Genomic DNA, 16,218 nt, shown 5'->3' on the forward strand with positions numbered 1-16,218 from the left:
GCATCAATATGTTTTACAGCTCAATTGACCGACTCAGTCATCCCTTGAAAACATCCGTTTTTTTTTTTAAAGCAAATTTCTTATATTGCGGATGGTACACACTCAAGCTGTAGTTGGTTTTACGGCTGGCTCAACGACGCCTGAAGTCGATTTTTTTTTTTTTTTTTTTTTTTCAGATTGTGCTTTTGCGAGCGGAGGGTACAAACGCTGGGCGGACGCTCTTTTCCTCTTTCGCTCCACGATCACGCTCCGCTTCTAGCTATTCACTTCCCCTCACCGACGTCAGCAAGGCAGACGGAGCGTCACGTGCCCGCAATGAACGCGCTCACCATGGAACTTGTCGGCCGTGAAAAGCGTGGCATAGACCCGCGGCCGGCGTTAGAGGCAAGAAGAAGCCGGGGAGCAGCGAGAGTGTGAGGGGCCACGGAACCATGGTCCCTAATCGCTCTCGTGCTCCCAAATACCTGCCAAAATCAGAACCCCTTCCGCTCACATCGACGCCATGTACGGCAGCGTGGCGTTTCTGTGTTTGCGGCATCCCGTTGAATTCTCTAGCCACAGAGCTACGGGTCGCCGCTTCGTCCGAAGGCTTGTGCTTATGAAGTCGGACGTCATGGCAGGCTTGGGCTTGCCCCGGAGATTTCAGTGTTCAGCAGACAAGGGCTGTCAACTTTCATATAATCGTCAGCAGCATAACTCCCTTGCTGCTGATTGTGGAATCATGAGTCCGGAAGAAATATGTCGCACAATAGGTTTTAATGCGAAAACATTATGAACCCTGTGAAGTGAAAAACCCGAGCTGCGGATGACATGAAATTTTCACGTGCCTTCAATTGATCAGTAACGGTGATTGAGCCCATGGGCCGCAAGGTGGAAGGCAAGTGACCTGAACACCTCTTAACCCTTACTTTTTTTTATTATTGTATGGGAGTATACGTCGCACCGCGAATGCACATTCGTTAACGTAACGCCGAGCCATTGTTACGCTCAGAACATTATCTTTTGCTGTTGCTGAAAGCCCCGTGATAGAAAGCAGGAAATCATATAGGTAAACCGATAACACGTAAGCCCAGTCTCAGATATCTCCGCCAAATGTGTCCCTCGGTTTTCGAAGCTTGAAATGAAATGCAAATGCTTATCAGGATTTTTTGATAGCTGGACTGATTTAGAGCTTTGTTCAGGTTCATTTTAACAGTGCGCACTAGGCCGTGCGAAGTTAATGCAGTGCAGATATACAGTAATGCAGCCCCAATTTCCTTCTCCTCTATTGTATAACTTTGTCGAAATTATTGCTCTAATGTTTATGCTGCTGGCTGTAACTCTGAGGGATGTATTGTTTTTATTAGAATTCCCTATATTTCTACAAGAAATATTTGACATTTGAGACTTCCCCTTTTTCCGCTCACTTGAAAAGGTTCACAAAACGTCTTTAGAATTAATTTTAATTTTTTAATTATCATATAACTTGTTTTGGGATAGTTTTGTTAAATCAAGGGTTGCACAGCCGTTACCTCCCATACTCCCGGCTCCGTAGAACGCCATGTATTGACAACAGATGGAAATTATGCCACGTTGACACCTTCACTTTGAGCTAATTACGACAAGTACATGAAACTCGGCGTAACCGTAGAGTCGTCTTAACGGCCAGTTTCAGTATGATTTCTTCCTAGATACCTATATATTCGATTGCGAGCTACAGATCATTTCACGCTAGCTCTGGAGCGAACGCGTAAGATTCTTTGTCGACGCGGCTCGATAGACGCACTCAATTTTGGTCAGAGCCTCGTGCAAGAAAAATTCACTTAAAATGCTCAAAAGAGCACAGCGAAAAATTTAGTCGCAACGTTTCATACCGGGTTTAATTCCTACAAAACCGCGAAATTCGGGGAGCGTGGTTTCTGCAAAAATCACCTGTGTTTCTGTCGAGCACTGGTAAGTGTTTTTAACCAATATAGGCCACTCGTACACTCTGGAGAAGTCTCTGCACGCTAATTACCCGGCTGTTTACGCTTACCTCAGGAGCGCTTATAAGGTACAAGAAGAAGAGACATGCTGTCGCATCGCAATATAAGGTAGTGAAAAAGTTGTGCGGAGGCGCTTAAATGTGAGCGATAATATATTTACTGAGTCCAGCCTGCCGAAGACATGTAGAAAACGTGACACTAGCAATGCTTTGACGCAACAGTGGGCAGCGGCGTACGCAGGGCTTAGTTTCGCTAGGGCGAGCGGACCCAAGAGCAAACGAACAAACAAAAGAGAACGACCATGACAAGGAGACAAAAGGGGGATAACGGGAAGAACAAAAATCAAACGAATGAAAGATCACCGAACCTTGCGGTGGTGTCAAGCCTGTCCTGATCAAATAAATCGATTATCCGAATAAGTCTAACGTGACTCACGCTTCATGCAACCAAGCACTTGCACTGCCTCGTCATCATGGAAACAGTGAGAAGTTAATCAAATGTGAAGTTAGCCACGTACGCCAAAGAAACACTTGGCAAACGATGTGCGCCGCTGTGTGCATGCGGTTTGATTAAGAACCTTTGGCGCGCTGTAATGAGCACCAAAATCACGATTGAATCAATGGCTTGATTAGAATTTAAAATTTGATTTAAAGCGCTGAATTTGAGGAATTATGTTGGTGTCACAAAATTGCGTCCTTCTTTTAAACAATACAGGAAACAAATTAAATTTACAGCACAAAAAGAAATTATACATAACAATAATCTCTCCGAGGATGTACGTATGCGACTCGATCTAGAATCCACTGAATCCTTCTCTCCGTATTCTCCTGCCGTTGCTTTGTTCGCTTGATAAAGTGCGCGTCATTGCCATATCAAGTCATGTTTAGCCAGTATAATTGACGTAGTCATAAAACCAATGATTGAGGTTTTAGCACAGAACTCAAATCTCGATCAATGGTCATTTTCAATGAAATCTGCATGCGGGACAGTGTGACTATATACCAAACACCTTATCAAGCATGTTCGGTGTCATGTTATTGCCAGCTTGGTCGCTCCGCAGTATGCTTACGGATGTTAGAAGTGCTACACACACTTGTTGACCAAAGGGAGCCATGCGTCAAGGCAACCGCTAGCTGCTTGAAAAGCGCGATAATACTCCATGAATAGAAAAGAGCGAGTGAGAAGCTCGCGGACTGAAACAGTTGAGAAAATAAGCCTACTCGATAGTGGCGCAGCTTCTGGGTGTAAGCTATAACTGTTTCAAGATTCTAATAACAACGCGATGTCAGGATTGGCGATCCCTTCGTCGCAGGTCACTGGACTGCTTTCGCGCGTATATAGGCGTCTACAAAGCTGTTCACTGCATGAACGAACACCAGTCACATCGGACCGACGAGGGAGCTCAGTAGTTGTGCCCTCGCGCGCAGAGAACTGACCGCCTGCTGGCCTTGGCGACGCAACAGCCGCGAAGGCCCCGGCGGAAAGGCGCCCCGTAACTCACTGGGCAGTGCGTGGTGGGGTGCCAGGCCGAACCAGGAGGGCGCGCAGGCCTGGGCGCCGGGGGCGTGCAGGGCCCAGGTGAAGGGACCGCCGGCGGCCGGCGCGTGCAGGAAGGAGAAGCCCGGGTCTCGCGGAGCCGCGTGCAGGATGCCGGCGGCGAACGCCGGCGCGGACAGCCTCAGCTGCCCGCTGGGCCGGGTGTCGGCGAGTAGCGAGGCGACCGAGAAGGGCGACGGCTTGGTCGGCGTGGCCGCCCTGATCTCGGGGGACGCGGTCTCGGGGGGGCCTCCCGCGGGACCCGGAGAAGACATGTCACCGGCGGTGCCTTCGGCGTCGCTCCATGCCGGCCGCTGCTTGCTGCCAGTCTGCTCCTTGGCGCGAGCCGGCCAGCGCAGCCCGACCGGTGACTCCCCCTCGCTGGGCCGTCTCCCCGCCAAAGCGCCCCGCCGCGCTCATTGGCCCAGCGCGCCCCTTGCTCGCGGTGGGGCCACAGACAGCGCGGCTTTCTTCCACGCCTTCGGCCCGTCCCGCCCGCAGCGACAGCATCTTCCACGGCTGTCACGCGCCTCCTCGGACGCGGTCGCGCCTCAGACGCAGCGGACAGCGCTGGCGCTGCGCCACTCGGCGCGGAACAGGCGGTGCCAGCCAGGCTTGAGACGGGCGGCATGCCCCGAGCACCGTCGAATGGAAAGCTTGGCGGAGAAATTCTGCGAAACAGCCTTTAGGAGAACTGGATTGGATGAAAGACACCTTCACTGTTTATTATCACACCAAGAGCAGTGCTCATTTGCAACTGAAAAGCTCACCTCAAAATAAATGCAACACCAAAGGATGAAAACAGCGAAAGCGCGTGAGTCTGCTGAAGTAGGCATGTAAAAAGCAAAGTTCCCCTAACGACTGCATCCCGGAGACTGAAGGTCACACACATTGAGAGTGTGGTCCGCGAAAGCGTGTCGAGATAGTTTGGTTACGCCTTTGATGGGGAGGAGCGGCGATTCTACGAAGAATGTGTAATTGGGCTGGGTGTCGACTGGGTGCGAACGACTGGCTAACTATGGCAAGGATAAGACCACAGAACCAAACGTCTCAAGGCAGGGTTGGCCATTTATAGTGTCAAGTGCACAGTATTCTTCCCAAACGACCCCATTAGGAAATGGGAGAAGGTGAATGCACAAGCAGCTCGTCTGCAGCCATTAACGAGTCCAAAAAAGACTTCAATGTAAAAAAGAAGAAAAAACTAGTAGTTCCTTTTGTGTTCCTCTCCCTCTCTCCCTCTCTCTCTCCCTCTCTCTCTCTCTCTCTCTCTCTCTCTCTCTCTCTCTCTCTCTCTCTCTCTCTCTCTGAAAAGAAATGGAGATAGAGTGCTGGTACAGTTTAGCAGAGAATAATGTGGGCGTAACACAGATTGAAGGCGGGCCAGTTAGTACATAACTGAGCTATAAAACAGCTCAGTTATGACCGACGGCGATGGTCGAGTGGTAAAACACTCGTATCGTAAGCGGGAGGTACCAGGTTCGAATCCTGGACTGCCGGATACCCACCGGTTTCTTTAAAGGGTACAAGCGTCCCCGTACCGTAGCTTGTCTCGAAGGTGGAACAAACGCTTGGAGCTTGACCACAAGCAGCCATGGGGGGCCATGTGGTAGGTCCCTCGAACCCCATTGGGCGGGGTTAGAGGGACCCATCAGTTCAAAGGGTACAAGCGCCCACGGTCTCGGCGGGGGATGAAGGGCTTGAACACGCACCACCACTGCGGCAGACGTGCATAGGTTCTTGTGGAGCCGCTGGTCACCCACCAGAATAAAAATGGGGACAGGCGCCCCCCGTACGGGGGATCCAGTGAACTGGAAACCATTCCACCACGTCGGCTTGTACCATGGGGTACGAGAATGTGGGAGGTACTCCGGTACTGCTGGGCACCAACCAGTAAAAATTGGTACAAGCACCCCTTGCACCGGGGTAATCGTGCTTGGGAAGGTACCCGACTTTGTCGGGAAATGCCCCGGTGGAAGGGGTCGTAACTTTTAAAACCGCAGCGATGGCTCAGAGATACAGCACTCGCCTCGTATGCGGTAGGTACTGGGTTCAAATCCCGGTACCGCCGGGCACCCACTGGTTTCTTTAACGGGTACATGCGTCCCTGGTCGAGTGCGGACCATTGAAAGGGGAATCCACGCCTGGAAAGCTGCCTTTACCCTTGCGAGGGGCCCCTGACCCTTGTTCATCTGGCGGGGCCCCCGGCCATCATGCCACGTTGCGCCATTGCCGGGGGTGAAAGAGTCTGGCGGCATGTCCTGCCACAGGCGGTTGCGAGTTGAGCGTCCACTGTGGCTGTGGAAGGCACCATGTGCATTCGTGTGCCTTGGTGGCGCCGGGCACCTACCGGTAAAATAGGTACAAGCGACTCCCCGGCCCGGCGCTCGGCCCTTGTGTGGGACTACCACGCTTGGGAAGTTCACTTGGCTTGCACGGGAAATGGAAAGGGGCGGCTACAAAATGTAGGAACTTTTTTTTTTTTGTGGGTGTGTTTGCCCTGCTACATGGGATCCAAGAGAGTGTGACTATATCAGAGTTAACGCGCTTTCTATGCGTTGTACCCCCTAAGTATAACAAATAAGCAGACCGGATAGCCACGCTTACGATTTTCCTCCGAGATAAGTTCGGAACTCGGAGATTGATTTTTGTTGGCAAGAGGGGGAGGAGGGAGGGGGGGGGAGAGATGGAGTGACAACCCTCTTTTTCCGTTTGTATAAGGACCGGGCAGCTTCACGGGTGGCGCCCCCTCTCGGCGGTCCTCTCGTTACTGGAATGGGTCAGCGCTTTGGCATGCGCAGCTTGCCGTTGGTTCTTGTCGAATTTGCCTTCTTGCCTTTAATGTTTTGGCCTTCTGAGGAATATAACCGGATAAACAAAGTCTAGACAGACGTGTTGTGTTGTTGGCTGCACTAGCACCTAAGGAAACTCGTCAAGCGCTTCTAAGCCAATTCGATTCATTTCTATCGGTTTCCATCACAACAGTTTCCGCACCAGCCTGGATGACGCGACGCCTCGGCACGGTTAATTCGAAGAGAGAGGGACGTACGCGCGCGTTTCATTTCGGTGTGGTCGTGGAACCGTTGGGCAGTTTCCAAATTTCTTTTTTGTAACCGGAAGCTTTGTGTATTCTGTTTCCCAGTAGTGACGGCACTGGATCCTGGCAGCAGACGAAGCACTCCCGCGTATGCCTCTCGTATTTTATCGACAATCGGAGCAATCCAAGAGCCTAAGCTACAACAGCACTTCTCCCACTTTGTGCAAGAAAAGTCAGCACTGATAGACTGCCACGTTAAAAAATGTAACAGCAGTGCGTAAACGAACATAAACCTGCCCTTCTTAATGCGTGAAAATTCTTTGCAAGTACCTCAAGTTGCACATCCTTGTTAAGCCATTTAATCGTTATAAAAGTGTAACTAAACACAACGCTGCTGATTCCTCTTTTAACGACGAATGCCAGCGCCGCAGTCATGCTTGGATCGGTCGTTTATGCCGGCTTTGCAGGTGCCTTTAGCCTCAATTAGATGTGCCAAACTGCATGCAGACAATATATAATACGGCATGTGAAATTCGCTTTTTGCATTGCAACGGTTACACAGAGGAAGGAATTCGCACTTGCAGCTTCACATCGTAGCCTGGCGCATTCGGCATCGTCTGCCGGACTGCGGTTTGCTCTTATTGAATATGCACGTAGGCGGCCTTTGGCCCTCGCGCAAATTGTACACGAGATGCACCTCGTAAAGGACGTCCCTTTTCCTAACCTTTCCCGATCTGAAAAAAAAAAAATATATACCCTCACGATTATTTAGGCTTTGTGACCTATTACGCGCGGCCTATCACTACACCTGCGTTCCCGCATCACTTCCTGGGAGAATTGGCTGAACCCGGGTCCTGGCGTGGACATGAAGTCGAGGCAAGATCTCCTGGCGGCCCACTGCCTTCGGGTTAGTGAGAGACTCTGGGAATTCTATACGGACTGGCTGCCCCTTAATAAAAAAGACTGTGGCACGATGGCCCAGACTAGGGCTTTCTTGTTTACCTCCATTTCTGTTAAGATCTTTCCCCAAAGCGAAGCAATAAGCATGCCTGGGAACAAGCTATACCTTTACCTTTGTTGACATGACGGTTAAAAATTTCGCTAACAACGGGGCTGCATGGTTTAATAATCGCGTGCGACAAGTGCGACCATGTGACCGCCCTTTTACCCATTTTTGAGTGCATATACATTCATCGCCAAGTACATCTTTAACGCACCTCGTATCATATTCGCAACACGTATGCCTTTTTACCACAGTTACCTTTAGGCAAAGGAGAATACCTGTTGCAGTGTGAGGCATGTATCTGAGTTCGCTGAGTGCCCATCTGTTTCCAACGGGTCATATCGGCAGGGAAAATTGAACGTGTGATTCAAACCAGCCGCGGGATCGGCTAACACGGATGCTATAAACTTTAAGTGCTGCAGAGTGCCTTCACATCAAGTGTTGCGCAAAAAACATGTCCTACGTGGATGCTTGCTGGCATGCGGTGTAGGACAAGATTTCAAAATCTGCAGCAAGAGAGCTATGCTGCTGACGATTATATGAAAGTTGACAGCCCTTGTCTGCTGAACACTAAAATCTCCGGGGCAAGCCCAAGCCTGTCATGACGCCCGACTTTATAAGCACAAGCCTTCAAACGAAGCGGCGACCCGGTAGCTCTGGGGCTACGACGGGATGCCGTAAACTATACAGTAGTGCACGGGTCTGATTTTAAGGCCCGGGCCCGTTCCGGGCCCGCTTTATGAAGCCCGAGACCGACCAGGGCCCGTAACACTTAGCCCGGGCCCGGCCCGGGCCCGTCGTCTCAAGCCCAGACCCGGCCCGGAGCCGGTCATTTATTTTCAAGCGTAAGGAGGGACCGTGTGTGTGTGACCAAGCCTGGGTTTAGACACTGAAGGAAATTTGTTAATACATTTGGTTGAATGTCTTCGTAGAGGGCATCTACTCTTAAAAGCACATCATGAACTGAAATGCAAAAAAAAAAAAAATAGCAGTGGCTTAGCTCGGCTATGCCAGTATATACGTAGCGTGAGCTAAGGTTTAGCTGGTTTTCTTAGCTTTCCTGGTTGTCTAGGATTACCTTGATTATCATGCTTACTGCTGCTTCAACGACACACACACACGGTATACGCATTATGTGACACATGTATATCTATCAAGCGGCTCCGGCGCAGCGTCACCAATCGCTCCAGAGCTAAGCTGGTTCCACAGGCGCACGCCGGTGTTGGTGCGACGCACGAGCCATCGGTTCCACACCCGGCCACCCCTCGCATGATCATCAAGCGGACCGGACCGCCACGTGCGGAATGGAGGTCGGTGAAGACGCTGGGAGCGTGGGGTGTGTGAGAGACGCCGGGCAGCGAGCAATGTTCTGTGCGCCGTGTGACGTCACTGCTCCTCCCACATGTGCAGCACGGCTCTCCAGGAGCCACGCGAAACTGCTCAACCTCGGCCAGTGTAGCTCACGCTACAATAAGGGTTTAGAAGTGCACGTAGTTAGTTGACACTGCCACATCGACGTCACATCGGCGTAATAATAGCTTGTATTCTTCCATGACAGACACCATCACCGTTGATGACCAGTCTCTTGGCAACTTCACGTGGTTGTCTCGGCCACAAGTTGGTATTGCTAAAATTTTTTGCTCCGCATTTGAATCCTCGAGTATGTACGTGCGTTGAATATTTTACCTGCATTGGTTGTTAAGCGGTGGTGTTTCTGTATACCGTGAGTTTGATTCATGGCCGCGGCAGGCGCTTTTTGATTGGTGGGACATCTAAAACACACGTGTACATAGACATAAGCGCAGGGCTCCAGGTTGTCTGAATTAATTCCTTCCCCGATAGGGCAGTCCTTGTAATTGTATCTTTGGTATGTTATACCCCAAAATCTAAAATCTTGACGCAGTACATGAAATGTCATTAAAATTACAGTATAGTTCCAACCAGACCTAGCAAAAAACGTTTTAAAACAATGCGTACAACTAACATCAAGAAACGCGTAAAAATAAACTCAGAACATTCCTTTTAATTCTCTTTTCTACACTTCACGTCGGAACTATTAACGGCCGGGCCTATGAATCCAAGCCCGAGCCCGGCGCGGGCCCCCGGCCTCGAGCCCGGGCCCGGCCCGGGCCCGCGGCATTGAGCCCAAGCCCGCCCGAGCCCGCCGATAATCGACGTCGGGAGGCCCAGCACAGCCATCGGGCCGGACCGTGGGCCCGGGCTTTCGGGTCGGCCCGGCCCCATGCAGGGCTCTACGCGCGCAAACACCGAAACGCCACGCTGCCGTACATGGCGTCAGTGTGAGCGGAAGGGGTTCTGATTTTGGCAGGTATTTGGGAGCACGAGAGCGATTAGGGACCATGGTTCCGTGGCCCCTCACACTCTCGCTGCTCCCCGGCTTCTTCTTGCCTCTAACGCCGGCCGCGGGTCTATGCCACGCTTTTCACGGTCGACAAGTTACATGGTGAGCGCGTTCATTGCGGTCACGTGACGCTCCGTCTGCCTTGCTGGCGTCGGTGAGGGGCGTGAATGGCTAGAAGCGGGGCGTGCTCGTGGAGCTAAAGGGAAAAAGAGCGTTCGCCCAGCGTTTGTATCTTCTACGCACACATTCTCTAAAAAAAGAAACGAAAAGAAAATTTAGAGCCCTTCCACTCCTGTGGAGATGAAAGACCAGCGAAGCTGTATTAATGGATAACTATAATGATTTCTATACGGTGACTTACTACATTGATCGAGTATGGACACATACACATAATCTCAATAGCATTAATTGAAAATAATTTCTTGTACAATTTACTTCGGGATAGTTTCAAAAAACAAGAATTTCAGCCGTTTTCTGTAGTCATGCTATATAGACGGCCATGCATTGACAGTACTGTACCGTTTACAACTTCCCTGTGAAATAATTAACAATGTCAAGTAAATGAAACTCGGAGTTTTTTGGGTTTTTGTTTTTGTTAAAAAATGTTTTTCGTGGCTGGAATGGAGATGAGTGAGCTACCGAAGCATACATATATACTTCTTTTAAGTTAAACAAAGTTGTATGTTGTCTCAATGGCCTCTTTAAGTGTCGCGAGAAATTTTTTAAGCACTGCTTCTAGCTTTCTTTGTTAATAGAGCGGAAGTCAACAGTACGAGGCTCGAACGCTATACTTGCGAATAAATGCACGGACAACAACATGGTTTTTGGACCATGTTTTTTTTTTTTTTTCCTTTTGACGTGAAAAAAAAAAAGAGTTAACTTTGTATGCCGTAAATCCCGCGTCCCTGGCACTCAAAATGGTTAATGGATAAAACCGAACACCTCAATGAATGTTCGGCGTTTCGTTTGTCTTGCTTGTTTTCTCCTCTAGTGTCCGCGTTTTTCTTGCGCCTTTAAACCCTGTGATAATGTTCGGAATGACGCCACATTCTTAGGGAAGCCGCTTAAGGCAAAGCAATTGACTGAGTTGAAAATTAAATTGGATGAATTTGGCTTTGGGTTGGATAACCAGCGGCCTCCAACGTGCGATACGAGCACGCTACCCCTGGACCACTGCAGGTTGCAGGTTCTACCTGACCGAAGGTGGACATAGTGAATGGGTTGTAGCCTTCGACATAAAAACGTGTGTTTAAAACATGTACTGCGGCCTAAGAGAGCAGTTTGGTCGTGTAAATACAGATATAAAAAAACTCAGAGAGAAAACAATTAAAGTATTAATGAAATCATGCAGTCGCACCACTGAACTCGTGCTGCCCAAGTCCATATGAAGAAGGTGGCGCCACTGTAGCTACCACCTTGTAACTGCACATATATAGTGAGCCCGCTCTCTTACACGCGGCACTTGCTCTCCGAATTTCACCAATGTGATGTATACGGCGACTGACTCTCAACCGTCTACGTCAACAGAAGTAGTGAAATGAGGTCCCTATATATAATGCGGTGCTGAAGGGGGGCGCCCAAATAAAGCCCCTTCATACTGCTTTCGTCCCCCGCTCAGCGGTTGTGGACGCAATGGAGGGGTTTTAAGCCAGACCAGCGGCCATCCCAGCGGCAAGGGCGGTGAAGTCGCCCACCACAAAGGAAACGGAGAACGGCGGGACGCCGGGAAGGAAGAATCAAGAGGGGCGACACGGAAGCAGCCGAAGCTAGCTACTGAATTACACCACATCTCCACAGCAGCTGCGAGATAACTGCGATTCTACGACGCTGTCCCAATAGATAACACACGAGAAGTACCATGTAGAGGGCAATTCAAACGTGCTACGACGTCATCCCCCGTGCACTGTGGCGGCACAGAAGATGTCGGGATATCCGTTCGACAATTCAACACTAATGCGTTCGTATTCGACGTCAGTGCTTAGATGTTCTAGGATTTTTCGGAAATTGTGTTAATTAAACTTCGCGTTACTGTATACGTGAGGATATGTCAGGTATTACAGTCAGAGGAAGCACACGGGCGGGAACGTTACAGCGTCGGAAAGAACCGTGCCTCGCACCGTTGAGAGTGGCGCTGTAAAGCGCTTCGCGGGATGCCAGGCACCGGAAAATCCGTCGCTCCAGCCTCAGTGTATGCACGAAAGGGCCAGTTCCCGTGAACCGAAAAAGAAGAAAACAAGAAGCAGCAGAATTGTGGCCGTTTTCTTTTTTTTTCATTTGTGTGTGTGTGTGTGTGTGTGTGTGTGTGTGTGTGTGTGTGTGTGTGTGTGTGTGTGTGTGTGTGTGTGTGTGTGTGTGTGTGTGTGTGTGTGTGTGTGTGTGTGTGTGGAAAGAAGGAGGGGAGGGGGGGCTTTTTCTTTTTCATCTTCTTAGTGTTCCAGCGTTTAGCTTGTATATATTGTACATATATGTCCTTATTAGTCCTGTATATATGTATTTACGTATCCTCCCCTTGTCTCTCTCTCCTTCCTTTCCTGTACACCTGTGTTCCCCATCTCTCCCCCCCCCCCCACCAGCAGGCGTTCCGGTATCCACCCTTAGGTGAGACAAACTACGCCTGCTGGTGGTCTTTCCTCTCCGTTTTAACAATAAGTTCATTCATTCATTCATTCATTCATTCATTCATTCATTCATTCATTCATTCATTCATTCATCCAAAGAGGCTCCAGGATCTTGCCTGTCAGACTTCCCGGCCGCAAGAGCCCCTCCACGTACCAAGGAATTCAATGGTCATTTCCGCTGACAAAATCAGAACTGACCTTTAGGGGGAAATTTTTAGGCGCCCCATAGTGCGATAACGTGGCGTTGTCCGGCACAGCAAATGGCTGCCGCTGTAAAGAGTAAAAGACACTTGCAAAAATATAAGAATTTGTGCCAAACCGCGTACGTGGAATTATGTCGACAGGGTAAATGAATTATGCCGAATATAAAATTGGGTACCTTGTAGTTCGAATGGGAATCAAACCCGGTTCTCTATAGAGAGCCGGAGGCGAGTGCGTTACCACAATGCCACAGCAGCCTGTTTCTAGCGGCAGAGCAAGAGTGCCTGCGGCACTCACGTCATATCCCACAATATACGAGCGTGGTGGCACGTGAGTAGAGCACGGGCACCTCAGCCACAAAGAAATTGGAGTCTTGGAAAGTTAGCTGTGGCACGAAATGTCCCCAGTTTGCCTGTTGAAGTAATTCTCGTGAAAAGGTGAAGAAACAAAAGCGAAAAAGAATTGAATAGACGCAACCACGGCGTTTTACAGTCACAGGCAGCACCCGATGTGCCACTCGCAAAGGGTTCGCGTTAAAACATGTGCATGGGGAGCACCGGTGACACCGCAGTCGCGTCTGCGGATACGAGCCTGCGCAGTCTTATTAGAAACATTAGTTGAGAACACTTTACCCACTGAAGTATAAGGTTTCGCCGCCTTACACGTAAGCAGCCTTAAATGCCTCGGCACAATTTTTTTATCTGTTGTGGTTTTAGTGGCCAATCATTAATCGGTAAACAGGTCACAATGCAGCTTGCGTGAGAAACAGCGTAAGTTAGTTGAGTATAAAAGCAAAAGGGGGGATACGTGATGCACAATTAGGCTGGTAATGACGTCTTATTGATAAATGCATGGTTTGAAGTGAGGGTGCAAGATGAAAGGTGAACCCCTGGGTACTTCTTTTGCAAGGTGTAACGACGCGTATCATACCGAGCAAAGGAAAAAAAAAAATGGGGGACTGTGTAAAAAAAGACAGCAAGATTAGAAGACACAAACGAAATTAACAGACGTTTTGGGTATTCAAATAACGAAATATCGGGGAAAGTAGCATACATTCCTGCTTAAAAAGCGCAGTGCAATACCCAACAGCAAGTACGTGTTATTCTGTGATGGATATATGTAAAACTTTGGTCTGCTACATAGTACGCGCGCGGGATTCAGAGTAGCGAGATTCCGTTTCATTGCGGTATATATACAAACCTGGCTCTTCCCGTGCGCCCCCAGCGACATCCATACTGCCTCGCTTGAAACCCTCCTGTTCGTTTATGCAACTCCCAAAAAAGTTACGCCGTTCTGCCTCAGTAGCCTAACAGTGGAATCGGGGGTTTCGGAATGAACGCCCCTGGTCCCCAGAAATTCCAATATACTTTCCAAGGCAGGTGGTTTTTTATTGCAAAATGTTTTGTTAACTCAATTCTCCGCATTCTTTTCGTCAATAAAAGTTGTTTGGTATATTTTAGGTTGGTATCAACGCGTTCAATGGACGTTCTGCATAGCACCGGAAGTGCAGTGCTTGTACCTATCTGGAACAGAATATCGTTTCAGAGTACGGGTCAAGATTTTTTATAAAGTGTTGGCCAATCCCCAAATGTGTGTATGCGCTACTTTATGGGTAGGTATCACTTTACTAGAATCTAGAATAAGAGCAGCGACGGTCGGTAAACGCTTGTGTTTAAGCCTAACGTTTCGCTTATGTGCCTTATGACGTCAACCGATACCGGCAGTTGTACATTGAGTAAAGTTACTTTTTTCCAATCGGTGCCGGTTGACGACGTCCAACCTCGAAACATGACCTTAGGCCTAACGTCCTCTGTTTAGGCCTAACGTAATGCAAGCTCCAACTGAGCCTTCCGGCGGGCAAAACGACGTCGTATACTCATTGTACGTGAGGCTGCGGGTAATGTTTCACGGTGTTAGACCTCAAAGCGTGACGTTAAGGCCCAACACAGAAATATATATTTTTCTTTACGCACTCACTTACACTCATGCTCACCAGTCGCCCTCACCACTCACACTCATTCGCATCACGCTCACTACGCTCCCTCAACCACTGGCATCAACTCACGCTCACCACTTGCCGTAACCACTCACACTCACTCGCGCTCGCGCTCACGTCGTCTCCACTCGCACGAGAGTGTGTGAGTCATGAAACCGAACAATTTAGTGCATTAGAGCGTCAGAATGCCATTCAAATCATATTCCTACATCAACACGCCACCAGAGAATTAACTCCTAAGGTGCCCCATAGCAGGAGCTCAGTAACGACATATTTCCGAACCTAAAAATTGGCCGCGTATCTGCTCCTTTCGTTGCAAATGTCGACAAAAGACGATAGTCTTTGTCGACATTTGCCAAGTAAATGCCTCCTTTCGCTTTCCCGATCACCTCTTATGTTGTTCCTCTTGCATCGCGCCCCTCCCAAGGTAAATACGCTAAATGTTTGCTCAAAAGAATTTAAATTTACCGCGTTCCACTGCTCCAGGCTGGCGCTGCCGCAAGGCGGAGACGCGCGTGAAATTGAATCGAGGCGCCCTGCTTCAACGATTATAGAACCGCGTTGCACTAGCCTGTATGTATGGTTTAATTTATGTGTGTATAAGTCAATATGTATGATTTTTTTCATAAAGAAACACTATAAATATTCCTTGTGTATTAATTTTCTGTCTTATATTTGCGTAATGTCTTGTTCTTGTTCAACAATGTCGACAAGTATGAACATATAAACCGGGACTTAGACGGTTACATTTCGCTGTGAGTACATAAGACTAATTGCGAAGACTTCGTTTCTCTTTGGCTGGGTGGCTGAATGGAGTCACAGACAAACAGACAGACAGACCAAAATTTTTGCGTTTAAATAGCCCAAGAATTACTATCGTCTTTAAAAGCAATCCCGCAATTAACAACCATCACAGCGAGCGGCTCCTCCGACGAATAGCCACGGCGTACACGCGCAATAGTGGCGCTCACCGCGGTAAGCCCCGCAAATTGCGCAAGTAGCGCGAGTGCACTCGCGGTTGGTGAGCGGGGCTCACGGCATGTGGCACTCGCACTCACGAGGGGTGAGCGAGGCTCGCCGCGAGTGGCGCTCGCACTCGCGAGTGGTGAGCGGGGCCCACTGCGCATGGGGCTCGCACTCACTCGCACTCACACTCGCCAGTCCAAAACGATGGCGAGGCTCACTCACCACTCACTCAAGAGGGGGGGTGTAAGTGCACTCGTGAGTGAGCCTGCCGACCTATGGAGGCACGCATGCATGACCGCGTCGCCCCCTCCCTCTGCTGCGTATCAGCCTTTTCGAAAACGAGTTAAGCACATGAAAATATGGTAGGCTTTACGAAAGAGGCTTCACCAACAAGGCTTCACAAAACGGGCTTGACGAAAAAGGCTTCACGAAGGTATCGCTAAACCGGGAGAGGTAGGCTGACAGGATTGTCGCTCTAGAAGGAGGGCATCCAATTTGCAGTCAGTAAGCGACAGGCCTAAATTACCGCTTCGGAGCG

The 16,218-nt window shown here is 49.5% G+C and overlaps 1 protein-coding gene across 1 annotated transcript in view; it reads right to left on the minus strand.

The window, feature by feature from the left end:
* The window catches only part of LOC144172162 (homeobox protein MSX-2-like), an 81,248-nt gene extending 77,348 nt beyond the window's left edge, over positions 1–3,900 (minus strand). The window contains exon 1 of the mRNA XM_077701007.1: positions 3,466–3,900. Coding sequence (XP_077557133.1) covers positions 3,466–3,775 — 310 coding nt within the window. The 5' untranslated portion in view covers positions 3,776–3,900. The remainder of the gene's footprint in view (positions 1–3,465) is intronic.
* Positions 3,901–16,218: the final 12,318 nt, after the last annotated feature.

The sequence above is a fragment of the Haemaphysalis longicornis genome, unplaced genomic scaffold, assembly GCF_048455015.1.
Source record: "Haemaphysalis longicornis isolate Haplotype H1 unplaced genomic scaffold, Haemaphysalis longicornis Haplotype H1 scaffold_1, whole genome shotgun sequence".
Classification (NCBI taxonomy): Eukaryota; Metazoa; Arthropoda; class Arachnida; order Ixodida; family Ixodidae; genus Haemaphysalis; species Haemaphysalis longicornis.